This window comes from Amaranthus tricolor, chromosome 11 (assembly GCF_026212465.1).
Source record: "Amaranthus tricolor cultivar Red isolate AtriRed21 chromosome 11, ASM2621246v1, whole genome shotgun sequence".
Lineage (NCBI taxonomy): Eukaryota > Viridiplantae > Streptophyta > Magnoliopsida > Caryophyllales > Amaranthaceae > Amaranthus > Amaranthus tricolor.
Window position 1 is genome coordinate 10,442,728 of NC_080057.1, and position 20,716 is coordinate 10,463,443.

Consider the following 20,716-nt stretch of genomic DNA (forward strand, 5'->3'; position numbering starts at 1 on the left):
ATGGGTTCTGTGACTTTGAGATTTTTCGTAGGACCTCGCCCTTTTCTTTTCTTACTGGTAGTGGGAGCATCCATTATTAGTGGGGCATCTTCAGTCTCAAAATCATTGTCAAGTGGTGGAGCGTCTTCAGCCATACGCTTGTATCTCACAATTTGGTCCTCTTCACTATCATAACTACGATGTTCATTATTCGAGATCTCAATCTCAAGGACAATTTCGTCTCTGAATAGATGCATTGTATATCAGTACCTGAAAGAGTATGAATAGAAATTTATTAGAACACAAGCTAAGTAATATTAAGAATATGACTATGATTTACAATTCTAATACGTTCAACACAATAATATATAACAAATAGTGTTGTGTGCAAAGTTTCATGCAAAACAAACCAAGTTTGAGCTTAAAATTCATACCTTGTGAATCACTTAATTCAAATGTATTCCTTCCGTGTGATCTACACGCATATAACCAACATCTACATCATCTTGATCCACTGATTTTGGATTGATAAAGGGAGAGGAGTCTTGAAAAGCTTCATATTCTTCCTCATCCTCAATATCACCTATACCAAGGATGCTTCTTTTTCCGGTACAATAATAGACCATTTTTTATTAGACGGGTCTACAATGTAGAATACTTGCTTGGCTTGTGTGGCTAGTATGAATGGCTCCTCACTATCACGCAAACGAGCTAAGTCTACAAGAGTGAATCCACAAGGGTTGTCATTTTTATGCATCGTCGATTATTATCTACCCACTTACATTGGAAAAGACCAATATTGAAAGTAGAGTAGTCAAGCTCCCATATTTCATGTACCCGCCCGTAGTATACCAATTTAGCATCAACCGGCGCTTGATCCTTCGCACTCGTGTAAAATGTAGATGACGCCAAAATAGAAACCCACTATTCTGTAGATAAGATGACTTATTGTCTTGACCCTCAGTCCAAAATGTGAAGCCATTGACATCGTAACCCTCATATTTGTTGACATCATCACGAGGACCAAAAGCTAACCACTTAACAATTTCGGATACACCCTTGAGTTCTTCGCATATTACTCGACTATGAAACCAATTAATAAACGACTTGTTATGCAACTGCATCAATGCCCTATCCCATTTAAAAAGAATATATCAAAATGCTCACTCAAAAAAGGATGAACTTTCCGAATATGATGCAACATATACAAGTATGCTTGTAGAAGGCTGTCTCGAGGAGGTGTGACCGATTTGGAGCCAATTGTTCCTTTCCCTCAAGCCTTCCTTCATGTCTAGAGGTAGGAAGTCCAATAGGCTTTGCCATGGCCAAATACTCGGCTATAAAGTTACTAATCTCATCGCTCACAGTGCCTTGAATCATACTCCTTTCGGGTTGTGCTGAATTCCTTACCTTATTTTGTAAAACACCCATGTGTCTTTCAAAAGAATAACACCACCTTAAAAAAAATGGACCCAAAAGCTTGATCTCACGAACGAGATGGTCAATAAGATGAACCATTATATCAAAGAAAGAAGGTAGAAAATACATCTCAATGTTGCATAAAGTTACAATCACGTCGAGTTGAAGAGCATCAAGTTTAAAGGGATCAAGAACTTTACTACAAATTGTGTTGAAGAAGGAACATAGCTCGGTAATAGCATATCTCACATGTTTTGGCAGTATTCCACGGATTGCAATTGGTTAGTACACTTGCATCATTACATGGCAATCGTGAGATTTCATACTTCCCAACTTCAGCTCACCATTTAGGCTCACAAATCTCTTCATGCTGGATGAGTACCCAGACGGAACCTTAATGCCATACAAAGACTCACAAAATGCCCGCTTCTCTACTTTGGACAATTTGTAGCAAGCTGGAGGCAAATAAACTTTGTCATTACTCATCTTCTTCTTACTGCCCTTTCCCTTGTTATTGCCACCAACTTATCAGCTCTATTTCTTTTCTTACTCACCTTAACATGTGCCTAAAACTCCGGACGAAGACCCTTACATTCAAACCAATCTCGCATGGCCCAAACATCCTTTGTCTTACCCGGAATGTTCATGAGAGTCCCGAGTATAGCATCCCATACATTTTTCTCTATATGCATAACGTCAAGACAATGCCTAACTTGTAGATCTCTCCAATATGGAAGCTTCCAAAAGATTGATTCTTTTTTCCATAATCGGTCTTCACCCCCTTGCACTTGCCCTGTTTTACAAAATACAGTCTCAACTCCCTTAACCTATTCATAAACCTCATAACCGGTCAACGATCGACGAGCTACACGGTCCTCAACCTCCCCGTTGAACATCTTCTTCTTCTTACGATGTGATCTCGTGGGAGGAACTTTCGATGGTGCATGAATACGTGTTTACACTTAGGAATCCACGTGGATTCCATGTCAACAATACATATTGGGCATGCTTTCTTCCCTTAATTTTATACCCTGATAAGTTGCCATATGCCGGAAAATCATTAACGGTGCATAAAAGCATTGCACGCAAGGTGAACTCCTCATTAGCATCTGCATCAAACACGGAAATGCCTTCATCCCACATCTTTCTCAAATCCTCAACGAGAGGTGCAATATATACATCTATGTCATTGCCAGGTTGTTTAGGACCCGAGATAAGAAGCGAAAGCATAATGTACTTACGCTTCATACACAACCAAGGTGGCAAACTATAGATCACGAACAGTACCGGCCAAGTACTATGCTGAGAACTAAGATTGCCGAATGGGTTCATTCCATTCGTACACAGTCCAAGCCTTAAATTACGAACCTTATCCCCAAAAGTCTTATGCAACTTATCAATACTCTTCCACTCCAGAGAATCAGATGGATGTGTGAGCAAGTGACCTTTCTTCACCCTATTTGCATGCCACCTCAAATTTAACGCATCTTTCTTTGTAGAAAACAAGCGCTTAAATCTAGGTATTATTGGAAGATACTACAATACCTTAGCCAGGGGCCCTTTAGCATCCCGAGTCTCTTTACGCTTGGAGCGCGATAACCCACACCTAGGACGCTTTTCTAAGTTCTCGTTTTCATTCTGATACAACACACAATCATTCGAACACGCATGAATCTTTTGGTACTCTAAGCCGAAAGGACACGTGAGCTTTTTGGCATAATATGTCTACTTTGGAAGTTCATTTCCCTCAGGAAGCATCTCACCGAACACTTCTAATAACAATGTGAAACTAGCGTCACTCCAATTGAACTGTGACTTAGTGTTGAAAATTGTCAACACTGCTGTTAGTTTGGTGAACTTTGTACATCCAGGGTACAAAGGCTTTTGAGAAGCCTCTGTCAACAAGTAAAAAACACGAGGACGTTTTCCTAACTCATCCTCGACTCCCTCCATCATCTCATCAATACGATCCACATCCTCATCGACATTCTCTTCATCTGTCTCATACCTATCAACATGATCTACTACATCCTCATTGACATCGGCCACATTATTGACGTCCTCAACAACACTTTTCTCTTTGTAAACTCCCTTCTCACCATGCCAAACCCAAACATGATATTGAGGCCTAAACCCACGTCGAAGTAAGTGCTCCCTAAGGATATCAATACTATCTACCTTTGATACATTGCCATAAGTGACACATGGGCAATAAAAACCAACTCCCCCCCATCCTAACTGGATGTTCAACCGCAATACTACAAAATTCTAATACGCCATCAATAAATTCCGACGATTTAATGCTTCCATACATCCAAGAAGGATCTTTTGTCATCCTAATTAGTGTGATTAATTAATTCAAAAAAAAAATTAATACACAACTTTTAAACATATATACTTATTTATAACAAACATATTTAACCCTAAAAAAATATATACTTATTTATACCAAATCTATTTAACCCTAAATATACATACTTCATATTCTAATTTTATACTTCATACATCAATATTAACCACTACGTTGTAAATAAAATCATATTCTAATTCTAATAGTTAAAGACATAACTGTAACAACAAACCACATTTTTAACAAATTACACAAATATTTAACAAACTAATAACATAAACTTGAATAATGTAAAATTCACAAATAAATTGATATCTTTAGCACTAAATTACTAAATTACATGTTAAACAATAAAGATATGAACTTGAAAATTAGTAAAATAAATATAATTACCTTGATTACGTGGATTATGTTATCTACAACGAAAAACAGAGAAACAAAATTAGTATACAAACAGTTGCCCTAATTTTCGAGTGTTTTCATGAATATCTTGCAAAACTTAAATGCTTAACAAATTAATAAGAGAAAAAATACCTTAATGTCGTGGATTTTGAAGATGAACAAGACCAAAGTATTAAATTTCGTGGGTTTATGAACCAAGAAGAAGAAGAACAGGTGTTTTCAAGTGTTTTTCAATGGGTTTATGAATCAGTTTACAAAGAAAGCAGCAAATGATGAAGAATTTATGGTTTTTAGAAGAAGATGAAGATGAAGAATGAAAGCTTGAATGGTGAAAATGGTGGGTTTTTGAGAGATACAACAGTTTACGTATATTTGTGAAATGAAAATAATGCTGGCGGGTTTTAATTTTGTGAAATAAGCATATTTGCTGGGGGCATAAACCAAAACCGCAGCAATTGAGTGAAGCACATGAGTATTTGCTGCGGGCCTTAGAACAATTGCAGCAATTGAAAGCATTATTTGCTGCGGGCCATAGCATAACCGCAACAATTAATTGTGCTACTGAGTATTTGCTGCGGTCACACCTTAAAACCGCAGCAATTAATTGTTTTTTTTTTCTAAATTCTTTTTGCTATTTAATGTTGCTTCTAAGGAAAACCGCAGCAAATGACAAGCAACAAATCAGGTTTTTTCCACTAGTGACTTCATTGGACAGACACAATTGAATTGCACTCAATGCCTTTGAGAAAATTTATTCCCATATAGCCATGGACATTCCTTTAGGCATCTTATCCACACCATGTAAAGCCTTTTGCACTCCATGTTGCACCAATATGGCCTTCATCTTCACTTGTCATAAACTAAAGTTTTGATTCCTATCAAACTTCTCAATATCCAACTTCATGGATGCCATTTCTTTTGTAAGATCAATCAAGAAACCTTAAAACAACCTCCAAGAAACTCTTGCTCTGATACCAATTGAAAAAATTACCACTATACACCCAAGGATAAAAATTTTGATCTCAAGAACACATCTTACACAAAGCCCCAAAACAGAATATGGATATGTGCAACCAAGAACAATAATAAAGAAAAAGCAAGAATGCAATCAAAAACACACTAAGATTTAAGTGGTTCACCCCTAATTGGGCTAGGTCCACTGTCCTAACCTAGATGCCTTATTGCTCCTTTCAAAAGTTCTCCAATGGAGATGTACACTTGATGATGATTACAATTGAGGAAGAAGAGAATAGAGAGTAGAGAGAGAAATATGTAGAGAGAGAATGAGGAAATGAAAGCTATGTAAGAATACTATGTGTTTAGCCTTATTTATAGTTTATAGTGTTTAACATTTTCAAATGATCCTAAGGCAAATCAAGAAAACCGAAAACAGAACAAGAAACATGTTCCAGCTCCCAAAGCCGAGTCGGCTTCCTTTTGGCCAAGGGGAAACCCGACTCGGTTTTCTCTTCTGTCTCCAAATGAGACTTCTTCCTTTAAAGCATTATATCATATGTCTAAAATTATCATTTTTCCCCTTTTTAAAAACACAACATATTATATTATGATTAAGGACTCTAAGTCACCCTAATCACCACAAGAATAAAGTCATTTTAGGGTTTCTAAGAAAGATGGGCAATTCAGACATTTTAGCTCACTTTTAAAAACTAAAAAAAATTAAATATATAACCGGATACTCGGTTTCCAAAAGTATGTGATCCGGATCTAGATTCGGTATCCGGTTTTAAAATCAGGTATCTGACTCGGATTATCTAGTTTGCAGAAATCGGATAAATTATCCAGTTTTTGAAACCAGATACCGAATAATTCGGATCGGGTATTTCAGAGTGAGTTTTTATGAACACCCCGGGGTAGACAAAATGTCAAAGGTTTTGGTCAAATTAAGCATTTATTTCGACTGGATTTTGAAATATGTGGTCAATTGGGTGACCATGACGTTTGTTTTTTGAAAAAATTGTCATTACGTTAAGTAAAAATAGCGTAAAGTTAACAAAAAAAAATTCTTTTTTTTGTCTATCACGTGGAATTGTTGGAAGAACAAGGTTATCACGTGGAATAAAAAATATTTGTCTACCACGTGGAAAAACTAAAATTTCAGGGTTACCACATGGAATTTTCCTTTCAAGATTTATGCAATTTCAATTACTTTTATCCATGATCAATGAAATGCTGAAAATTTGGAGGTATTCATTCGATTTATTAGGTTGATTTCATGTTAGGTGTTTTGAATCGGCTTAAAATTGGTTATTTATTTATTTATTTATTTATTTTTATCCATTTTGTTTTTATATGATTATAAATCATGTTTAAAGTCGAGTCGAATCGGGTTCGGTAACAAGGTCAGGTAAATTTCGGTTCATTGGGTCTATTTCGAACACCTTCTGGCTTAAGACTAAATGTTGTGAGAGACCTTCTCTAATAGGCCGACCCGTTATATTTTTTAAACCTTAAAAAAAGAAAAAAAATAGTGTAACTGCACGCTTACTTGGTAGGATTTTAGAATGGCTTTAGTAGGCATTTAGGATACGTCAAGTAGGGATTTACAATACATCAAGTAGGTGATTTTAGCATGCTGAACTTGTTAAGTAGGTGTTTTTAATCGCCCAATTCTTGTAAACCTTAAACACCTACTTATTATACCTCAAAACACTTATTTGACATACCTCAAACAACTACTTGACTTATCTCAAAAACCTATTTACATACTCAAGCCCATACTTAATATACCTCAAACACATACTTGACAACCACAAATACCTGCTTGGTATACCCTAAATACCTACTTGGTATATTTTCAAATCCCTATTTAACAAACCTCAAACACCTACTGAGTATACCTTAAGTACCTGATTGTTATATCCCAAATACCTACTTGGGATATCTCAAACACTTATTTTACAACCCCAAATACCTACTTGATCTGACCCAAATACATGCTTGATATATCTCAAACCCTTACTTGATATACCTTAAACCTTAATGATATACCCCCAAGTACCTACTCGATATACATCAAATCCCTACTTGGTGTATCCTAAATCCCTACAATAGTAATGTTTAAAATATAATCAACATTTTATTAAATTAATCATTTATTGTGGTCATGGCCTTTTGAGAGCTATCTCTCAAAGAGATCGTCTCCTGGAGAGTTACTAGTTGCTACAATAGAGGAGTAACTAAAAAGGTCACCAAGGAAATATTCGAATAAGATTGTTGAAGTAAATTGTGACTTGAGTGCACAATCAAGTCTATCAATTAGTGTGTGTGCATAGAGATGGAATCCTATGGGTGAATTAAGTGTGACTTAAAGTGTGGTGTTTAAGTGTGTCTTAATGGAGTGCATTAAGGTGTGAATTATGATGGGTATTAAAGTGGTGTTTAAGAATGAGAATCAATGCATGAAGTTATGAGGACATTGAAGTATGTCTTGAACATATGGCTTAATGGTGATTATTATGCTATTAACTCAAGGCCTTAATTGTGTATACTCATTAATGCAATTACTCTTTTAAATAGGGGGCTCATATGCTCATTTGTAATAATCAAAAATACATCAAACAAGAACCCTTTAGCCTAAACACATGGCCTATAATCTCTTACTCTCAATTGTAATCCTTCTAGAACTGTTGAAACTCCATTGTTATACTATAAACAAATATACTATACACCTTCGAGGACATAGCCCACATTGTGTGAAACTCATAAACACTTGTGTTCATTTTTGCATTGTTTATTTCCTTCAAACGTTATTAATTTCATTGAAAATATAATTGGTTCATCAAGGTACTTCATACCTTTCGAACTTGGTGATATTAGAGTTTGAGTATTCAACTTAGACTCTAATCTAGCTCCCATTTCAAAGATTTAGGAAATATTACCCAAAATAATCCAACCTTTTACTGATTTCCCTTTAATAATTACAACTGTTGATTAATCATGAATAATCCAAATTTTAGGATCAATTACCCGAGAACATTGTTGGCCAAATGGTGACCGATTCTTACAGGTTAATTGTTACAAAAAAATTACATAAATAAATATTCAAAAATATAAAAAATTAAAAGTTAAAATCAAAATAATAAACCTGAATTAATTTCTTTTAAATTTTTTTTAAAGTTTTTAACTTTTTATATTTTAATTTTGTATTTACTCTTTTTTTTATGTAAAATGACTTGTTATATAGATAAAAGTTTACCTTGATGTATACTTAGAAATCACCTCATTTTAATTGATATTATTTTATATTTAATCAAAAATTAAACTTATTACAAGAAAATCAGTACAAAATACATTTTGATTGATATTATTTATATTGAATTAAAAATTAAAATTATTACAAGAAAATCAGAAATACATTATTCTGAATAATTTTTCAAAATTTATTTTCGGGTTGGATCCAATATCGATAGTTGCTAGGGACTTTTGGCACAACTCTCGTTCGACCCCAATAGAGACATCCGATACACCTCTCTTCCGTCTCCCTTCTTTAAACCCTCAGAAATCCCTTCATTTTCCTGCTGACCTTTCCTTATCCACCCATCAATGGCGGCCTTCACCATTCCAGGCGCCATCACCACTCCTCCATTATCCTCACCTTCTCAATTCTCCAAGTCACACCATTCTTTTCACCTTTCTAACAATATCCATCTCTCCAAATCCGCTTCCATTCACTCTTTTCTCCCCTCTCATGAATCCACAAAAAACCCTAATCAATCTTTCCGGAATTCTCTTACACCCTCTTACGCAAAGCCCCTTCAATCAATTCTTTCTCATCCAATGACTAAAACCCTAATCATATCTTCCCCAATTGGACTCCTCATTTTCTTCAATGGTGGAAACGGAGGTTTCAACAATGGAGGAAATGGTGGTGGTGGTGGTGGTAGTGGTGGTAATGGAGATTCATGGTGGTCACGTTTGCTTACACCAAAAGCCTTAGCAGAAGATGATAACGACAATGGTTCTGATAAATGGGATCCTCATGGATTACCAGCTAATATTGTAGTTCAGCTTAATAAATTAAGCGGGTTTAAGAAATATAAGGTTTCTGATATTCTTTTCTTTGATCAAAGAACTAGAAGTACTGTTGGTACTGAAGATTCATTCTTTGAAATGGTTTCTTTGAGACCTGGTGGTGTTTATACTAAAGCACAGCTTCAAAAAGAGCTTGAAACTTTAGTTACTTGTGGCATGTTTGAGAAGGTTGATTTAGAAGGGAAAACTAATCCTGATGGTACTATCAAAGTTTCTATTAATTTCTTTGAAAGTACTTGGCAAGCTGCTGAGAAATTCAGGTTTTTTTTTGGGATCATTTTCGTGTTTTCAATTAATTATTGCTTAAGTGTTGTACTTTTTGTGTTGTTGCTTTTGGGTCATTGGAATGTATATGCTCAATTTGTTATTATTGGAATGTATATGGACTATAACCTGGATTGGTTAATGTACACAAGTGGTGATTTTTTTTTTTTAATTTTTTTTTTTGTGTTGATATCCTTGTGTAGTCGGCTTTTTTCATTATCGGTAGGTCTGTGATGAAATATTTTGAGAAAATATTGATGCTCGTCACAGTTGTTAATTGATCATTGCTTCAAGTATTATAATTTATGTGTTATTAGTTTTGGGTGATTGGAATTTATATGCTCAATTTGTTTTTGTTGAACCTTTTGTGTTGGTTCCTGGTGGTTTTGGGTAGTTAAAATTTTTCATAATTGGTACGGTAGGTCAGTGTTTACACATTTTGAGAAAATGTTGTTACTTATTACAAGTTTTGAGTAATATTTTTGATTATTACTTTGAGTCTTGTACTTTTTGTGTTGTTTTTCGGTCATTGAAATCATATGCTCAATTTGTTAGTTTTGAAATGTTTATAGTTACTTTCCGTTTCTGTCAAAGTAGCATCCCTTGATAAGTATTGTACTCATGTTAGTGATTTTGGGTAATTGGGATTTATCATAATTGATAGGTCATTGATGAAACATTTTGAGAAAATATTGATACTTAAGTTTTGAGTAAATTTTTTTTTGAGAAAGTTGTATATCTAATGATGGTCGAATTAGTGAAATGGATGCTTAGTTTTATGTAGTTGAGTAGATGCATCAATGTGGTTATTGTTTTTTATACATGAACATTTTTGTATATGAACTCTAGGTTTATATGCTGTATGCTATATATTTTAAAATTTTCACTGTGTTCTTACTGATATGCAAATCAATATATGGTTGTTCCTGGTTAGAAGTATTTCTACAATTTTTTTTTGAGGATGTGCAAAATAATATGTGCTTAAATTGAAATCGGTATTGGTTTTGTGTATTTTTGTGTTCAGGTGCATCAATGTGGGTTTAATGCCACAAACAAAGCCCGTTGAGATGGATCCTGATATGACTGAAAAGGAGAAGCTGGATTATTTTATTAGTCAGGAGAAGGATTATAGGAGGAGGATTGATAAAGCACGTCCGTGTCTTTTGCCACTTGCGCTTTACCGAGATGTAAGGAAGATTTTGATGGACAAGGGGTTGGTATCTGCCAGGTTGCTGCAGCAAATCAGGGATACAGTTCAGAAATGGTACCATGATGAGGGTTATGCATGTGCTCAAGTGGTTAATTTTGGGAATTTGAATACAAATGAAGTTGTTTGTGAGGTAGTGGAAGGAGATATTACCCAGTTGTTGATCCAGTTTCAGGATAAACTTGGGAATGTAGTTGAAGGGAATACACAGTTTCCTGTAGTCTGGAGGGAGCTGCCTAAGCAGGTAAATTTCATTTTAGCCCTGTTAACGTTGTTATAAATGTGCTCTTCTTTTTTAATAAAAAAATTGCGGATATTGTTGAGATTGCGGTAATGGTCGCAGTGGAGGTGTTCGGCACATGGCTTTTGGCTTAGCTTTTTGGTTGGCTTTTGGCTTGTTGGTTGGTCAAACAGCCAAAAAATGTATTTGGTAAATGGCTTTTAAAGCAGCTGAAAAGTTGGCTTTTAAGCCAAAATGAAAAAGCTGCTCTAGCTAGCTTTTTTGGTTGGCTTTTGGCTTGTTGGTCCACTTTTTCTCTAATAAACAACTAATAGCCAATATTCAAATTTACCAAACATCTTCACAAACAGCTGACTTTTTCAGCTAGCTTATAGCCAACAAAAATAGCTAATATTTTTAGCTTAATGAGCTAGGCGATTTATTTTTTCATGTAGCTAAGCTATTGGTGAGTATAGGGTTCCTCCGAGTTTTCAACGGAGGGTGAGGGCGATGGACAATAGGACGTTGTTATATTTGATGGAATAAGGTTCAACAATTGAGAGTTTGGACCAATGTTACTGGGATAAGGAACACGGTTTTAAGTGAATTTCACCATTTTTCAAATTTGAGGTGGGATTAAAAAAACTTTGGATCGAGATTCTTGGGTCGTGGAATGTTGTATTCTGAATTTTGGTACAATTTAGGGTTAGTTAGGGTTTTTATCGTTACTTAGGAAAAAAATTTATGAAATGAATAAGAAAATATAATTAAACAATTATCAATAGACCATTACATACTATATTATATATAATAAAATATTTCTATTTAAATAATAAATTTATTTCACAAAAGAATAGTTATATAAGAGACATGCAGAGTAAAATAAAAGAATAAGCTGTGAAGTTGGACAAATTCACAAAACTTCAATCTACACTCCACACCACCACCCCTCCTCCAAAATCCAAGCTCAACACGAGTCGAGACTCGAGATGTAAAGACTCCAAAACTTTCTCTTCTTTTTCTATTCTTCACTTAATCCCTGAGAAAACCAAATCCTATTCTTGAATTTTAAAACTCCTCCCCTTATTTTCTTCCCTTTATTTGCTTTGTTTTCATATCTTTTGCTTTGCCGTGCATCCAAGAAAATTGCAAATTAACAACATAGAAAGATTGGCTTACCCAAATGGATTTGATGGGCTTACTTAAAGTTGGAGCATTAAAAGAGATTCATGCTTCCTCTCCTTTTTTGGCTCAATCAACTTTTTTAATGTCAAATGTTAACTAGTAAGTTTCCTGAATATCTTTGTTGGTTTAGTGTTATCTTCTATAATTTCTCTACACTGTATTCTGATTATATTCTTGCTCATAAATCTTTTTCCATGCTTCTCTTTAACATTATGTCGACAAAAAAGAGGGATTTGAGTTGTGTATTTCATCAACTTTGGTCACGACTCACATGTGATATTGAACGACTGGAATTGTGGATCGATGGCCAAACCTTTGATTCAGTGATTTTGGACTATGGCAAATTAGCTTCTCCTTCTTCATGCTCACAATCATAACCTTACAAAACAAAAAGGTCGTTTTTGATTATTCTTATGAAGAAAAGTTGGCAACTTTACATAACTAAGAAGTGCGAATGATTTAATTAGCCATTTTACTATAGTCAATTTTATCCCAAAAAAAAACTAAAAATAGTTACCTACTATCGGGAAGGACCACTTTCTTGCTTCATGAGCTATGTAAATTTTATGATCAATGTAGCAACTAAAGAAAAATCTTCTGTATAAGAAATAGCTTATGATGCTTCACTATTTCATATATGTTCTGAGGTTATGATAATTGTTGTGTGCCTGGCTGTTCGTTCTTTGCGGGCTCAAGTTGTCTGATATCTAACCGAACATGTTGTTTCTATTGATGTGATGTTATGTTGAATGAACATAATTTTTAAGTGTATTGTAGTATAGTATTGCCATGTTTTACTAAAGCATAATTCAATTTGATGTGGTGTCTATATTTTGTAGCTTAGAGTGGGTCACGTCTTTAATATAGAAGCAGGCAAGCAAGCTTTGAGAAATATAAACTCTCTGGGATTATTTTCAAACATTGAAGTGAATCCTCGCCCAGACGAAAAGAATGAAGGAGGAATTATTGTTGAGATTAAGCTTAAGGAACTTGATCAGAAGTCAGCTGAAGTAAGTACGGAGTGGAGTATCGTTCCTGGTCGTCAAGGCCGTCCTACACTGGTAAATTTCATTTTTGTTTCCTATAAACACTCACTATAATAGCATGTATTATGATCTTACTGGATTTCTTTTTAAAAAACTGTGATATGTCAGGCTTCTATCCAGCCAGGCGGAACTGTCTCTTTTGAACACAGAAACATCAAGGGTCTTAATAGATCATTTCTTGGTTCAGTAACCACCAGTAACTTCCTTAATCCACAGGTAATTTTACTTTTGATATCTGATCTCTTAAGGCTATCTTATTCATAAGGATTAAAGATTAATTAAAGGGCTACCTTTTCCTCTGTTTGGATGAAGGCTGCTTGATCAATAGGCATAGGATAAACTATCTTGTGTCCTTCCTCTCTTTTGTCTTATGCTCTTTAATGCCTAGATTTACTAATCTGTGTGCGGTGATTGTTTTTAGTCATTACAGTTAAACTGTCTCAAGAGATCAGTATTTTTGTTAGGGAAGATGTCAAGGCCACTTTTTTTATGCCACTTCCTGGTGATGTGATTCTTCTGATTTTAACTATTAGCTGATTTTCAGGATGATCTTGCTTTCAAGTTTGAATATGTGCATCCATATATTGATGGTGTATATAATTCTCGCAACCGAACTTTCAAAGCAAGCTGCTTCAATAGCAGAAAGTTGAGTCCTGTGTTTACAGGTGGCCCAGGACTGGATGAAGTTCCTCCTATTTGGGTTGATAGATCTGGTCTGAAAGCAAATATTACCGAGGTTGATACACCTGTTCTTTTCATTTTGACTTAGTTAGCCTTATTGAAATTGTTTCTTCTGCTTGTATTTGTGACAAAACGATGTTGCTTTTGTAGAATTTCACAAGGCAGAGTAAGTTTACTTATGGGCTTGTATGTGAAGAGATTACAACACGGGATGAAAGCAGCCATATTGCCACTACTGGCCAAAGGATTTTGCCAAATGGTGGAATTAGTGCTGATGGGCCTCCAACAACTTTAAGTGATACTGGTGTTGATCGTATGGTGTTCGCCCAGGCTAATATTACACGAGATAATACAAAGTTTGTAAATGGAGCTATAGTTGGTGAAAGAAATGTGTTTCAGGTAACTCATTTTTCCATTCTTGATTGTTTTTTCCCAGTGTACTGTGTTTTTGTCCCATTTCCTGATTCTTGAGATCAGCTGTGATTCATGCTTGTCAATGCACTTTCTGACAATACAGTTTCAAAAGTATTAGATATAGCGCCATCATTGATCTCCATATAATGATGAGTAATGATTGGCTTATCAACTGCAAACATTGCTGCCACCTACACTAGAAAATTCTTACTAAAGCATATACTTGGAAGAAAGCTCCTCCCAAGAAAAAAGGAACAAGGGGGGAAACATGTCCTTGTTTGGATATACTTATAATCTGTTTGCTCTTTTTGCGTTTGATGAACTGCTGTAGTGATGTACGAATATAGACAATTCAACTTGAGTAGGCTTCCTTTTTTTTTTTATTTGTTTTCCAATTTTATGTTTCTGTTGATTTAAGGGGCCCTTTATGTTTGGTGGTTAAGAAAATGCTTTGAACCCAACTTCAGCCAAGAAGGATATCTTATCCATCCACACAAGCCCACCCCCCCCCCCCCCCAACACACATTTTTACTAGCCCCCACTACTACAAACAGCCCAAAAATGGCAATGAATTAACGTACCATTGACCACCTCCATTTTCATTATTCACATACTCCACGATAACATGGGTTTGCTTGCTTTAGTTTTTTAATATTCATCTTTCAAGTTCCTAATCAACTATTTGGTGGTCCAATTTGACCATCATAACATAAGTTTGATAGTTTAGAGTCACAACAACAATAATGTCAAAGTCTTAATTTTAATAGTGTGGATCGCACCATAAACTAAAATAAATTAAATTGAAAATTTGTTGCTAATAAATAAAGTTCATACTTTATGTGACTTTATCTAATACTAGTATACCCTATTTCAATGACAATCTACATATTTATCCTCCTCCATTTATTCCTTTCTGTATGTTCAACTTTTCACTGTTATTCTTCGCTCATGCTATTCACATCATGTTTTGTCTACCTCTTTAGCTTCTAAGCTCTTCAATGCTCTAACGTTCCACTATGATCTTTTGCACGTGACCAAACCAACATGAACAAATTTCTCTCATTTCATCTTCATGATATGTGACTCAAAGATTCTTTCCAAGGTTTTACTTATAACTCTATCATTAAGAGTATGTCCACTTATCCATCTTAAGATATGCATCTAAACTACTCTCATTTTTGTACAATAACCACTTCTAAAATATTGTTGAATTGCACTGTGATGGAAATTTAACCTCTACCCTTAGTGCCACTGTTCCAGCTCGCTCTCCGTTGGTGTCACTCACACTTAATCCTATGCGTAACATTTTGATCAATATATTTTTGTTAAAATTAAGCTAAGGCACTTGAAACACTCACTTAGGATTTAAGAACTCTTTTACATCGATCTTTACAACATCTATTCTATGATCATTCATGCCAAACCTACATTTCAAATATTTAGTCTACCTTCGACCTTGTATAATACTTAAACCCTTAATGTTGGTAATTAAATTGGGTACTTACTTACAATTGGGAGTTAGTAACAAGTGTTTTGGGCCCTTACGTTACATAGTGAAGTTTTATAATAGATTGTGAGCTTATCGAATGTACGTAGATTGTGATTTAAAATTATCGGGTAATTGCCAATGTAAGTTGCTATCCAATTATATTAGCCATTATTATCATTTTTTTAAGTGAATTAGGTTCTAAAAGGTCTATTATAAGCTTTAGTTTACGTATATTTTCTAGAAAACAATTCATAAAATATGACGTGGCGTTTCTGCGATGTTGCAATCGTTTTCACTATCACAATGATATCTACAATTTCCTTATGGTTTAGACAATCACCCTTTTTTCATGAAGCTTCTACAATAGCCTCTAGATTTACCTATTGTTTCACCCTCTTATGGCTGTTGATTTTCCTTGTGAGATGAATGTTATGGTTTGCTTCCCCCCGACGTACATCAGGTTTCGGCCCATCATTAGATTCTTCCTTATATCCCCTTCTCAAGTACCTTAAGTACCTTGAATGCTTGAGATGTGTTTTCTTCATCCAATCCTTTTGTAAGATGCCAAGATTGGTGAATCGGGTTGCATCTACCGTCTAGGAGAGTGTAAAGAATCAAGTATTATGTATATACTGAAATTGGAATTAAAGAAGAGAAGTTGTTAGGTTTTCGATTATATTTCTGTGTAAGTATGAAAATAAAAGTATGAAAATAAAAGAAGATAGTATACCCCACTTCGAGAGGAGGCTCTCTCCCAGGTGAGCAAGCTCAATAACAAACTTTTTGATACCCAATACAATGCATGCATCAGGTATTTAAACAAAACAAGAAATAACAACCTGCTGACATCACTAACAATTTAATGACATCATAATACAGCCAAAATATTAATTAATTAATTCTTCAATTTTTAGCTGCTCTCTTCCTTGTATATGTGAATAGGACCGGCGGTTTATTGGGCTGGCCCAGTTGAGTCCTTGCAGAGAGTTACCATGGCTTTTGAGGCTAAGGGTTGAACAAGGCTAGGTTTAGGATTTGTAGATCCTTGATCCTTGAACAAGAGGTGTTGAGGAAAAATAGAGTTTCTTGGAGAGTTAGAACCATAAAGTTTTCATTTGTTCATAAGGGAGTTTGGAAGGTCTTTTGCAATTGGTTGAGCTAAATGGGAAAATCTGAGCTCCACTGATAAAAGGTTCCTTAAATAAGGGTGGTGGGAGTGAAGATGTATTCATTCATAAGGGAGTTTGGAAGGTCTTTTTTAAAGAAGTCGGCAATAGGACATGTTTGGTTGAAAATAGGAAAATTCTGTTAGAACAGAAAAGCCTAATGATTTTGGTGCAAGCGATTCTTGTTTGATTAGGAAAGTGAAAATGAATGGATGAATTTCAGGTAGAGGACTGAGATCAAATAAATTGAACTGTTTAGTTAGTTGGGTGGTGTTTTAATAAATGAATCAAGTTTATAAATGAATCGATAAATGAAGTTGACATAATGGAGGGAATAAAGGTTTATAAACTTATTGAGGTAGAGAATTGAGTACCAACAATAGGATTCCTTATTGTTTGACTTTTCATTAATTAGGGGGCAAGGTGGGGTCTTTTGTGATGGGAATATAAGGGTAGGATAATTTTGTGGTTTTATGAGGATGGGCGGCAAAAAGATTAGCATATAAAAGCATTGTTTTGATATGATATCTACTTAATATTGTTTCGTAAGGATATGGTTTAATTATTAAAAGATTAAATCACTGTTAAAGATTGAATTCTGGTCCTATGATTGGAATAGGCAAACAAGTTTTTGTATTTTGTTTTGAGTTGTGATTCACAAATGGTGTTGGAAAATTTTGGGAAGGAATTTTTATTATGATGAATGAATTTAAGGAGGAATGATTCATTAATTTTCTTATTGAGCTATCAGAAAAAGAAAAGATATAATTACTAAACAAATCTAGGCTTAAGAATAGGAATCAAATAGATTTCTTTATGGAGATGGAGATGGAGATGGTGATGGCGATAGCATGTGGAAGGTAAATTAATGAAGATGGCGTGTGGTTTAATGAAGGATAGAACGACACTCCTAGCTACCTACGCCAATAGAAAATCTAAGATTTTCTAAGTTCACATTTTAGAGCGGCTTATTTTCTAAATAAGCAAGGGTGATTCTCACTCACTCTCAATCCTAAAAGAGTTTATGATGCAACAAAGAGTTGAACAAAACAATTCTGAATTCTAATTAATCAATGCTTGTGTTTTGTTGGTAATGGATGCCTCCTTATGTAGAACATTAACTCATAAAAGGCTCTAGAATATTAGCTGAAAATAAAATACAATTTTAGCTGAAAGTAGGGGATCTGGTGTGTAAGATGAATCTCATCCATGACTACTGATAACTGATTTGCTGTTGTTCTTTGGAATCTAGCTCTTTTGGATTTGGATGAACTTGAATCTATCATGTGAATTTGGAATAATAAAATAAGGATTAAACTGATGTGGGCTTTATCAATTGGCTCTACTTGAGCCTTTGCTACAAAAAAATCCATCTGGCTAGGCTTGATCTGTTAGGCATTTGATTGTAGGCCTCATTTTACACGTCAACTAATGGACGTTTATTCCTTGCTCTGTCTCCTGGATACGAAGTCATTACCTTGCAGGCCTTCAGACTCTTTACAATTTAAAGTACAAGACTTAAAAGCTAGAAAATTTAATTCTAATAATTTCATTTTTCTAATTGAAGCACAAGCGCTCTATTTATAGAGCAAAAATGCGGCAACGGTCGCGATCGCGGTAACGGAACGCTGATGCGGCAACGAAACTGATGCGGTTGTCATATCACCTAAATATCGGTTGAAACCATAAGATATCACTTGATGCGGCCCAAAACGCGGTTTTCTTACACCTTTACAACACAGGAAAACCGATTCGTTTCGTTTGAAAACCTTTACAACGCGGCCGATGCGATACGGCTTTGTTTTTACTCTATGGCTCTATTTATTTAATAAATGAAAATAAATAGTGAAAATGTGAAACTGAAATAATATATTGTTTATAGACATAGTTTCATCTAGCGGCCTCATATTGCTTATGCTTTTTAGCCTTCATTATTGCAGTATTCTGAGTTCTGACATCTATCAATTTAGGACATGCTAATCTGTGTTTGAATTATATTTCATGTGGATTTGGGTTGATTTCTGTCTTCTAACTGCAGGTAGACCAAGGCCTCGGGATAGGCACTAAATTCCCATTTTTCAACCGTCATCAACTGACACTAACCAAGTTCCTCCAACTGATGCAAGTAGAAGAAGGCGCTGGAAAACCACCACCACCTGTTCTTGTCCTACATGGTCACTATGGTGGTTGTGTGGGAGACCTTCCAAGTTATGAGGCTTTCACCCTTGGGGGACCCTATTCTGTTAGGGGTTACAACATGGGGGAACTTGGTGCAGCTAGAAACATTCTTGAGGTAAGAGTTTCCAGTTTTTTAATATCTTTGTGGTTCTAGCTGTGCGCCGAATTCAGTAGACATGATATGGTGAAACCGGTGACCTTTTGGAGGAAATTGGGACAAAATAGCGCTGCCTTTTATTTGCGAAAATTTATTTGGTGGGCTGTTGAGGGGAATAGATTAAATTTCTTTCTAAATTTTTTATAAAAAATTAGGCGTTTGTACTTAATAAATCTATTAGCAATGAATCCAAAATGTCGATTTCCAGTTATGAGAAAGTGACGCATCTTGCTCCAGTCATTGATCCGTTTGAGTGCGTTTTTATTGTAGCTTGCGGCTGAGTTACGGATACCTGTCAAAACTACACATGTGTATGCTTTTGCTGAACATGGAAACGATCTTGGAAGCTCTAAAGACGTCAAGGGTAATCCAACTGAAGTTTACCGGAGAATGGGCAAGGGTTCGTCTTATGGAGTTGGTGTCAAGCTAGGTCTTGTTCGAGCTGAGTATGCTGTCGATCATAATTCTGGTATTGGCTCATTATTTTTCCGGTTTGGGGAGAGGTTTTGAGCTTGATGGCATTTTTTTTTGAATTTATTTAGCTTTTTGATAGATTGATGTAGAACGGAATTTCTGAGGATTGTGAGTGGCGGATTTTTAGCTTTAGTATGACCCATTGTCTTCTAAGGGAGCTATGAGATTTCAGATATGAGAACGGATTTTTTTTTTAGTCAATAGAGCGTTCAATTGAAGTTGTCAATACTTCCCTCTAAATTTGATGTTTGATGTCGAAGTCAAATCATAAGCTTTATGGTCAAATTATTTGGTCTTTCCATTTCGGATTCGGAAACTTTTTTTTTTTTTTTTTTTTTTTTTTGTTTTTTGTCATGTTTAAATGGGTTTAAAACATACTTGACGATATAATATTTATGCGAACCTTTGATATGACTTTAAAATGGATTTAAATTTAAGTAAAAATTAATGTGGACACACTTAATCCAACTTGATGATCTAAATAAACATGTTGCTCACCAACTCTTGTTTATTTTAATTAAATGTTTAAATAAAATAAATATGGACACCTCTAATCTCTCATGTAGCTAAATGGTGTTGATGCTTCATCTGTGTGCTTTTAAATTTACTAAAGGTTAAAACTTTTTATTTGATAACCCTATCATAATTTCGAAGTTTCAATTCCGCTATATAAGGGCAGCTATAAAAATTTTATTATTTTTCATTTAAGGTAGATTAGAAATTTCCTATTAATAAAGGGGAGATAGAATCAATCTCTTTAAATCTTTATTACAAAGTTGGTAAAGAAAGTCATCAACTACTATGTTAAATAATATTTTCTCAATGATCTTTTATTTAAGTTCATCCCACTATTCATAACATTTTTCTTTCTACAAGTTTATTTTTCAACTTATTCTTATAAACAAAAGGTATAACATTTTCTCTCTAATTTATTCTCTTTCTCTTAATATTTTTTCTCTCCATTTATTTGTTATTTACATTTATTTTATTTAAGTATTTCTATTAAAACTAATTGTTTAGTTGGATAATTTTA

At 34.8% G+C, this 20,716-nt stretch overlaps 1 protein-coding gene across 1 annotated transcript; it reads left to right on the forward strand.

The window, feature by feature from the left end:
- Positions 1-8,572: 8,572 nt before the first annotated feature.
- Positions 8,573-19,982, forward strand: LOC130826870 (protein TOC75-3, chloroplastic-like). The gene is made up of 8 exons (XM_057692472.1): positions 8,573-9,462; positions 10,491-10,917; positions 12,918-13,139; positions 13,233-13,340; positions 13,669-13,860; positions 13,956-14,204; positions 18,913-19,167; positions 19,480-19,982. The coding sequence occupies exons 1-8, from the start codon at positions 8,714-8,716 to the stop codon at positions 19,717-19,719; spliced, it is 2,442 nt and encodes an 813-aa protein (XP_057548455.1). The 5' UTR covers positions 8,573-8,713; the 3' UTR covers positions 19,720-19,982.
- The last annotated feature ends 734 nt before the right edge of the window (positions 19,983-20,716 follow it).